At 40.6% G+C, this 9207-nt stretch overlaps 1 protein-coding gene across 1 annotated transcript; it reads left to right on the forward strand.

Moving 5' to 3' along the window:
* The first annotated feature begins 4471 nt into the window (after positions 1–4471).
* On the forward strand, positions 4472–7861 carry LOC129351749 (claudin-15-like). Its single transcript, XM_055020661.1, has 5 exons — positions 4472–4926; positions 6495–6659; positions 7058–7139; positions 7245–7358; positions 7458–7861. Exons 1-5 carry the CDS (start codon positions 4710–4712, stop codon positions 7528–7530), a joined length of 651 nt encoding a protein of 216 aa, XP_054876636.1. The 5' UTR covers positions 4472–4709; the 3' UTR covers positions 7531–7861.
* Positions 7862–9207: the final 1346 nt, after the last annotated feature.

The following is a 9207-nucleotide window of genomic DNA, read 5'->3' on the forward strand; positions in this document are numbered from 1 at the left end:
CATCATGAGCCAAACTCAGTCGGGTCGACTCAGATCTTGTTGCTCTTTAAAAATATAAATTCTTCCTCACAAACATTTAGTAAAACATTTAATTCTGCTGAACAATAAGTTGAATGAAAAACTGTCAAATGTTTTGTGGTAAATTGAAGCCGATGGATGAAACATCTGCAGAACTGAATTCAGTTTAAATGATTCTGATTGTTCCAGCAGAACCAGAACAACACGACCAGAACCCACAGAACCAGTAACTAGTTACTTTTCTCAGCTCTTTGCTTTTGCTAAAGTTTATTCAAGTGAGACCTCTTGTGTTATAGACCAGCTTTGTTATTCTAATATTAAATATTACATGATTTCATAATTATTCTTTAGTTTTTTTACAGTAGAAATCGAACTGATCTGTCGCTAAACTCAGATCATTTATTTTCTATTTTTAATTTCACTTTAGTAAAAACATGTTGAAGTCGTTTTGCTCTTCAATCAGAGCAGTTATGATTTCATGTTCACAGCCCAGTAATATCTCACTAATATGAAATCACAGTAATATCTCAATAATATGAAATCACAGTAATATCTCACTAATATGAAATCACAGTAATATCTCAATAATATGAAATCACAGTAATATCTCAATAATATGAAATCACAGTAATATTTAAGCTTCTGTGCAGATTATTTTTGTGGTATTAATAATGCTATGAAGAACTGCAGCAGGAGTAACCATGTATTGATGTTGATCTTCTGCTTTGCTCTGGTTTCTGCTCACCGTTGCTGAAACTCCAGCAGGACGACCATCATGAGCCTCCTCATCGCCATGGCAGCAGACGGCGTCCCACAGAGCGGACAGAAACGTGTCTGATGTCCAGCGGAGCGTCGCTCTAACCATCGTCTGCTCGGGTCCAGCCTGGGGGAGGCAGAGGAGTCGGCAGATCCGCTGAGATCCGCTGAGATCCGCTGAGATCTGCTGAGATCCGCTGAGGAAATGTGACCCGCCCAGATGCTGAGGACAGACGTAAAGACGGAGATCTGGTCCAACCGGCTGGAAAAGCCTTCAGGCTTCAGCTGCCGGTTCCGGTTCACATGGAGACACGCCTGAACGGATCAGAGGAAACGCTGCTGCTCTGCTCTCCCTCACTGACACCAAATGATCATTAAAAACATATTTCAAGTCTGATTCTGTCCTGATTTAGTTTCCCCGGTTTCCCTGACCTCTGACCTCTCCTGCAGCTGGAACAGATAAAGTTGTTTTTCTTTATTCTTGTTGTTTTCCTGCAGCAGTGACCTCTGACCTCTCCTGCAGCAGTAACCTCTGACCTCTCCTGCAGCAGTGACCTCTGACCTCTCCTGCAGCAGTGACCTCTGACCTCTCCTGCAGCAGTGACCTCTGACCTCTCCTGCAGCAATGACCTCTGACCTCTCCTGCAGCAGTAACCTCTGACCTCTCCTGCAGCAGTGAGCTCTGACCTCTCCTGCAGTGATGACCTCTGACCTCTTCTGCAGCAGTGACCTCTGACCTCTTTTGCAGCGATGACCTCTGACCTCTCCTGCAGCAGAAACCTCTGACCTCTTCTGCAGCAGTGAGCTCTGACCTCTCCTGCAGTGATGACCTCTGACCTCTTCTGCAGCAGTAACCTCTGACCTCTCTTGCAGCAGTGAGCTCAGGGCTCGGCGCGTCGTCGTGATGCGTTTCTTCTTGGTTTTGTTTCTCGACGCGTTTCTCGAGCGGCTCAGAGACTCATCAGTTTCTGCTCTGATCAGATCGGCTTCTGCTGAACCAGTGAAGTCAACATGATGGTTTTACTGGGAGGAAATGATTCCATTAAAACGTCTGATCTGACTGGATGGATTTCTTATCATGATTCCTCACAGAGAACAAATGAGATTATGATGTTCACACATTCTTAAGCGTCTCCACAGGAAGCAGAGACTCACTGTGACTCAGTGAAACAAACTGATTCATGTTTTCAGTTCTGATTTAAAGGAACCAAATGTTTCTCATGTTTTCATTTCTCTCATTTTCTCCTCAATTTTAGAGATTTTCTGTGACATTTTTGACTCAAACTTCTGACTTTATATTTTCCATGTTTGTATTTGAAAGGCTCTTGTTGGTCGTCTCTAAAAGTCAACGGCTTTTTACTTCCTGCGCAACTTTTTTATAAGCTGAGCATTAAAACATTAAAATCTGACCGACTGCTTTTATGAATTAAGGTTTTCTGCTTTGTCTGAAATAATTATTTCATTTTCGCACGAAACTATGGAAGCTTTTAATCCAAGAAAATTGTTTTATTTTATTTAGATTTTTTTTGTCATCAGACAAAATCCAAGTTTTTATCATAAATATGTGAAATGAATGTGTATAAATGTCTTCCTCTGGCCAGTTCTTCCTCATTGTTTCATTCTTTATATTTTAATTATTCCATTAACTAGGATGTTTCCATAGTTTATTGTTTATTTCCTCCTGTTTCTCACATCATTTATTTTATTGTTATTTTATTGTTTCAGTGTTAATATTTTGGCTGTCTTTTAATGGACGGTCTGGTTTGGACTCATTAGGTAAAAGTTGCGAAGTGATCCTCTGTCAGAATAGAACGTCTCTGTTTTTCATCCAGTCCTGCAGGTTTTCTCCTCTGACCTTCTGGTTTTTCCTCAGGCTTGATTTGCTGAAATCGACTCGTTTCTGAAAGACGGGAATTTGACTTGAGTGGAAATGAGAGAATGAAGTTAAAGTGAATTAAAAATCTGTTCATTCTGTGAAACTGGAAACTTTTCAGTTTTCAGACTCTTTCCTATCTCAGCATCACTTTATTATTCAGGCCTGTAAACATGTTTGCTTTGTAGCCTGAAGAAAAAACATGAAAAACACAAAAACGCTACAAAGAAAACATGAAAAACTTCCGAATATCCAGACGAAGTCAGAAATACTTTAATGAGGGAAATTAATCGTGTTATTGATTTTATGGAACAGTTTGTGTCAATCTCCTGATCAAACTAAAACATATTCAGATAATTATTTCTGTTATTAAGTACAAAATGAAACTGAAATGGAAACAGAGGAATTAAAGCTACTCTGTTTTCTAAAGGAGCTGAGTGACAGAAAGGTCAAGGGTCAATTCGTCAGGCTGCCCTGGTGTCCAGTAGAGGGTGCCGTGGTGCCACGCCCGTTTAGGAGGTGAAACCGACCAGAACCACCTGACCAGGCCAGAACCAAACTGGTCAGAATCAGAGAATCAGTAGCTTCCTCCGACTGCTGAGGAAGCTGAGTGACCCGACTGAAACCGGGTCACTCAGCTTCCTCAGCAGTCGGATCAGAACGCGTCAGACTTTGCACTCTGACGGTGAGCAAACATTAACCGCCAGCTGCCATAAAACCAGTAAACCCATAACAGCTGCTGACTGGGCTGCTGAGTTTCACCGAGACCAGAACCACCGGAGAACCCGAACCCAAACCCGCTCCGCTGCCTTTATCCTGCTGGAGACCATTTATTTAGTTTATCCTGAGGTTTTATGATGACATAATCAGTTTTATGTCTAAAGTTTTTCTGGGTTAGGAGAAACGTCACTGTTTCCAGGATAACATCTCACTTCTTCTTTCCTCAGTTGAATCTGTAAAGGTCCCTAAACCCTAAACCTAACTCCTGACCCCGAACCCTTAACCCCTAACCCCTAACCCCTAACCCCTAACCCCAAACCCCTAACCTCTAACCCTAACCCACATTTTCACTTATTCAATAAACACAAATGACAGGTCAGAGTGAAAACGGATAAATATCAATATTACTGATTTAATAAATACCAATAATGTTGATTTACATGTCATTTTTATGTCCAACTGAAAGAAAACCGTCTTGCCGCCATCTTGCCACCATCTTGCCACCATCTTGCCACCATCTTGCCACCATCTTGCCGCCATTTTGCCGCCGTCTTGCCACCATCTTGCCACCATTTTGCCGCCATCTTGCCGCCGTCTTGCCACCGTCTTGCCACCGTCTTGCCACCATTTTGCCGCCATTTTGCCGCCATCTTGCCGCCATCTTGCCGCCATCTTGCTGCCATCTTGCCACCATCTTGGTCAGCTTGGCTGTTTCTGGTTTCAGGTTTTGATGATTAAAACGCTGAACATGTTTCAGAAATATTTCTGAAGACTTCAGACGTTTTACTGGGAACCAGAGACCCTGAAATGTTTGTCCAGTCTGTCTGTGTCTCCGTAGCGGTGGCTGCCATGGCAACATGACTGACTTTGCAGTTTTTTTAGTTGTTTTGGGTGAAAACCTGTTTGAGTCACCATGACATCCAGTCTCTATAGGAGTATCTGAGGAGTGGCTGAAGACTCTCCATCATCATCATCATCATCATCATCATCATCATCATCATCATCATCATCATCATCATCATCATCATCATCATCATCATTATATTCATCATCGTCATTCCTGTGGCCGTATTAGAGATGAAGGGACCGACAGGGAGTGGCCCTGCGTTTTATGGCCCCTGGTTGAGACCAAAGTCCTGCTCATAGAGCCTCAGATTCAGATTAGCTGACGGAGGCATCAGTGACGCTCCAACTTCACCCACCAAAGGTTTCACCTCTCTGGACTTGCTGCTCTTACTTTCTGCCTTCAGGTTTCCAACAGAGGCTCCTTCAGATCGTCTTTAGTTCTTGGATTTCTTCTTGTTTTCTTCATTTTGAGAGGTTTTTCAAAAACGTTGCGACCATGTCGACAGCAGTGGAGGCAGTGGGGTTCGTCATGTGTATGATTGGTTTTCTGATCACCGGCTCGGCGTTGGCTAACGACTACTGGAAGATCTCCACGGTGTCCGGCAGTGTCATCGTCTCTCAGAGGCAGTTTGAGAACCTGTGGCACGCCTGCGCCGAGAACAGCGCCGGCATCGCCAACTGCCGCGACTTTGAGTCCATGCTGGCCCTCCCAGGTAAGATCAGCAATCAGCTAACTGTTTACTGTAGACACAAGTTTTAAAGTCTCTCAGCAAAAAACATAAAACATTGAAATTTGGCATTTTTATCATATTTCTACCATATTAGGTCATTTCATGGCTGATTATTTGCTGGCTTTATGTTGATGACCTGAAATGAGGAGCTGATGTAATTAGCTTGTTGGTAAATCTGTCCTCACATTTAAAATCTGTTGAGTTTATTGGTGGATTTCATTTCCTGAATAAACGATGAGCTGGCTGGATTTCTTTAAAAGCTTAACAGGAATTGGGTCAGTTCAGCCAAATGGCACCAGGTCGAGGGTCCAAAGGTCGGGGGATTTCAGAGTCTGAAGTTTCCCACCCAAAACAGAAAGATTAGAAACTGGATTGTCATTTTGTTTCAAATTAAATAGCAAATAATCTAAACAAAAGTTATACTTTTGAATAAAATGTTAAAATATGCTTTTATTTGTTCTTTCCATCCTGCTCTTGGATCGGTTTTCTTTTGGACGCCATTTTGAACGTCTTTCCCTGCTGGTTGTAAAATGGAGGGAAAACAAAAGTGAAGAAAAAAATAACTTGAATATTTAAAAAAATATTCAAAGGATTTAGGTTGTAAAACATATTAAATGTGTTAAAAATGTAAAACGTCATTAATTCTTGAAGTTATTCTGAGTTTTTATCAGAAAACATTAAATGAAGATCTTGGCTTCTGTTTCCACATTTAGCTTAAAACTCTTACGGTTTTGGGAAACTTTCATAAATTCACCTGATTATGTAGTTTAAATTTCAGAAATGTTTAGTGAAACCAACATTCAGGTTGTTGGAAACCAAATGCCAACATTTCTCTCCTGAAACTCTCGGCGAGTCGTAAAAAGGCGCGGCGGTTTTTATGATCAGCCAATCATTTTGTCAATAAATTACTGCTGTTAAGTTCGTCCTGCTTTAAAAGCAGATAAATTCTGATTCACAACAAATTAAAGACATTTCCTTAAAACTTTAAAACAACCTCCAATGTTGGAGCTTCTTAACATTTTACCTTTCAACCTCCTCTACTTGTATAAAAGTAGTAAATTTCTCACTGACTTTCACTTTTTATAGATTAAATTTGACACAAAAATATTATAAAAATTATATTTCATTATTAGTCTTGACTTGTTGATAAAACCTATACTTATGTAGTAAGCAGATATACATTTTTTTTTTATTTTTTTGAAAAAGAAACCAAAGTGATGATGCATAAATTGACCTTATTTTGAACATTGAAAGTGTAGAGTAACTTAAATTTATCTCAAACAGAAAATTTACCAAATTTGACTTATTTTTGTTTTATGATCAATTTCTGATAAACTAACATGAAACAACTCAGATTAATCAAATTTAGACATAAAGCCATTCATATATGTACTAAAAAGTTGATATTCACTTCAAACTGATTTTATATTTTCTTTCATAATTTTTTAGTTTCAGTTGTTTTTGGAAAAGGTTTTTGCCACATAATGATAGTTTATTGTGGAAAAGCATCCTCAATGTGTGTGTGTGTGTGTGTGTGTGTGTTCCTGCAGTTCACGTCCAGGCGTGTCGCGCTCTGATGATCATTTCTCTGCTGCTCGGCCTCGGCTGCATGATCGTCTCTCTGCTCGGACTCAAATGCATCAAGATCGGCTCGGCCACCATGGAGTCCAAGGCCAAGATGGCCGTCACTGGAGGGATCATGTGCATCCTGGGAGGTAAACACACACACGCACGAACACCCACACACACTCACATTCATTCCATTTTTAAAGCTGCAGTGAAACAGATGAATTTTACCTTTCTTTAGATGCATAAACAATTAGTTCAAATTCAATTAAGGTGACAATATATCACCATAATTTTAATGTTTTCACCAACTGTAGTTTTCAAACATTTAGGGTTGATTTAACATGGAAATCATGATGGAGATTAAAGCTGTAATTTGACTTAAAGATGAAATGAAATAGTCTTTAGTTCATCAAAGTAGCAAAAGGTAAAATATGAAACTGATTCTCAGCATGAAACAAACAACTGGGAATATCAGCTTTAAAATGATGTAACGAGTCCAAAATTATCCAAATATTTACCGTAAATCGACGGTGTTGTGCTGCAGGACTGTGCTGCATCATCGCCTGCTCCTGGTACGGGTACCAGGTGGTTCAGGAGTTCTACGACCCGCTGTATGGAGGAGCAAAGTGAGTTTCCTCCAGTTCACAGCAACCAAACTGGACCTGAACTGGGTCTGAACTGGGCCTGAACTGGGCCTGAACTGCACCTGAAGCCTGTTTCTGTTGCTGCAGGTTTGAACTCGGCGCTGGCCTCTACATGGGTTGGGCCGGAGGCTCACTCTGCATCCTGGGTGGAAGTCTCCTTTGTAGCGCCTGCAAGAGAGCGTCATCTGCTGGAAAGAAAGGGTAAATGAGCTATTTTATTTTTCTCAGATCATGTTTACATCATGATACTGCAGGTAAATTATTTATAAACCATTCTGAACGCTGCGTTTTGTTTTGCAGAGGTTACCCGGCGAAGAAGGTTTACACGGCCACGGCCCGGACCGATACAGAAACCACCAGAGCTTATGTCTAATCACGCATTTTCATCTAGACTGTTTCCACTTGTTTCTAGAAGGTTCTTCTCAGTTTCAAGCTGTGACATAAAAAAACAAAGTAACTTGAAGTTTTTCTCTGTCAATGTTTGTTTTTGGGTTCTGGATGAATCTCCTCAGATACACCATCTGAAAGTCACCTTCTACGCTGATGATGTTGTTGCTGTTGCTGTTTTCTGTCTTTTGTTTGAATTATTTTAAATCTTCGATGTTGGTTTTATTGAAAGTGAAGAACATATCTGATTGATGATGATTTTAGCAAAACTGTTTCACATTTATTTTTATCTGAATAAAGTTTGTTACCAAAACATTTCAACTGTTTAATTTCCTCAGAGACTCTGGACCAAAGAACTCTTAGGGTTAGGTTTGTAATGGTTAGGGTTATGATAAGGGTAAGGATATGGTTTAGGCTGTATAAATGAATGGAAGTCAATGGAAAGTCCCCACAAAGATAGTCATGCAAACATGTGTCTGTATGTGCATGTATATGTAGGTATACGCGCCTGTGTGTGTGTGTGTGTGTGTGTGTGTGTGCTGTAATCTGAAGTGTAATTTGGATGATTAATGCCCTGCAGCCTGTAATCCTGCTCCTCTCTACCTGCTGACAGGCAGGTCGGTGGATTAACGCCCCGCAGCATCACCCTCCAAAGCTGTGCACCAGCTCTGCAGACCGGATCAGAACCGGCGCTCAACCTTCAGAATGCTTTCTGCACACACTCCACATGTCAAAGGTCTGAGCAGCTCAGACTGTGGTGACATGTGATCATGTCAAATGTTCTGAGAAATGGTCAGGTTTATTCAGATTCATTTAACTACAACAAAAACAGAATGACGGTCGTTTATTTCTCTAGTAGTTCCTTTAACAGTTTTTAATCTTTTATCTTTTCATAACTCGGAATCTTTTTCATTTTGTTTTTTCAGTTTATTCTGTGCTTTTTATTTCAATCAAGTTTACATGTAGAACATTTCAGCAACAAGGCAGTTCAAAGTGTTTACATCATAAAAACACAAAAAGTCACAAAAACATCATGCAGTCGACAACTGAGAAACCAGAAGAAACATTTTAACGACCTCCGCCACCAAAATCATCAACATGTTGCTCAATGTTTCATTTCTTATTAATCAAACTCTACATTGCTGGTTTTTAGACGAGATTTAAAGGTTTTCAGTGTTTCGGCTGTTTCGCAATTTTGTTCCTCCAGAATCTGTAATTCTCACAACAAATGCATAAATGTTGTTTTCTGGAGCCAAAGAGTTTGTTAAGCTGTTGGACGTTGTTACTATTTTATGTTTCCATTTATTTATTTATAGTCGTTTTAACCAGGAAACATGAGACAAAACATTTACAGCTGAAGTTGTGTGAATCCTGTCAGATTAAAGGAGTTTATTTATGAATAAATGAGTTTATTTATGAATAAAGTCTCCAGCAGCTGCCGGATGAAGAACCTCAGGATGAGTAAAGTGAAACGCGGCGCTGCAGGCAGAGCTTCGTTCTAATCCGGCCCGATGTGCTGACGGAGGTGGAACCGCTCCAATCCTCTCAGGAAGTCTGGCTGTCTGCGGAGCAGCGAGGAGGAGGGCAAAGGTTACCGCAGACGGCCTCTGATTGGCTCAAGCAGCCCTGACAGACAGCAGGTGTTTACATATAGAGCCATTGG

The sequence above is a fragment of the Poeciliopsis prolifica genome, unplaced genomic scaffold (assembly GCF_027474105.1).
Source record: "Poeciliopsis prolifica strain line A6 unplaced genomic scaffold, Auburn_PproV2 SCAFFOLD069, whole genome shotgun sequence".
NCBI classification, from domain to species: Eukaryota; Metazoa; Chordata; class Actinopteri; order Cyprinodontiformes; family Poeciliidae; genus Poeciliopsis; species Poeciliopsis prolifica.

What these genes read in the sequence shown, in the direction of transcription:
- LOC129351749 (XM_055020661.1), top strand. Translation starts at nt 4,710, where the DNA reads ATGTCGACAGCAGTGGAGGCAGTGGGGTTCGTCATGTGTATGATTGGT. An exon ending in GATCATGTGCATCCTGGGAG is followed by an intron (nt 6,660 to 7,057) that starts GTAAACACACAC and finishes GTTGTGCTGCAG; the next exon opens with GACTGTGCTGCATCATCGCC. An exon ending in TCATCTGCTGGAAAGAAAGG is followed by an intron (nt 7,359 to 7,457) that starts GTAAATGAGCTA and finishes TTTGTTTTGCAG; the next exon opens with AGGTTACCCGGCGAAGAAGG.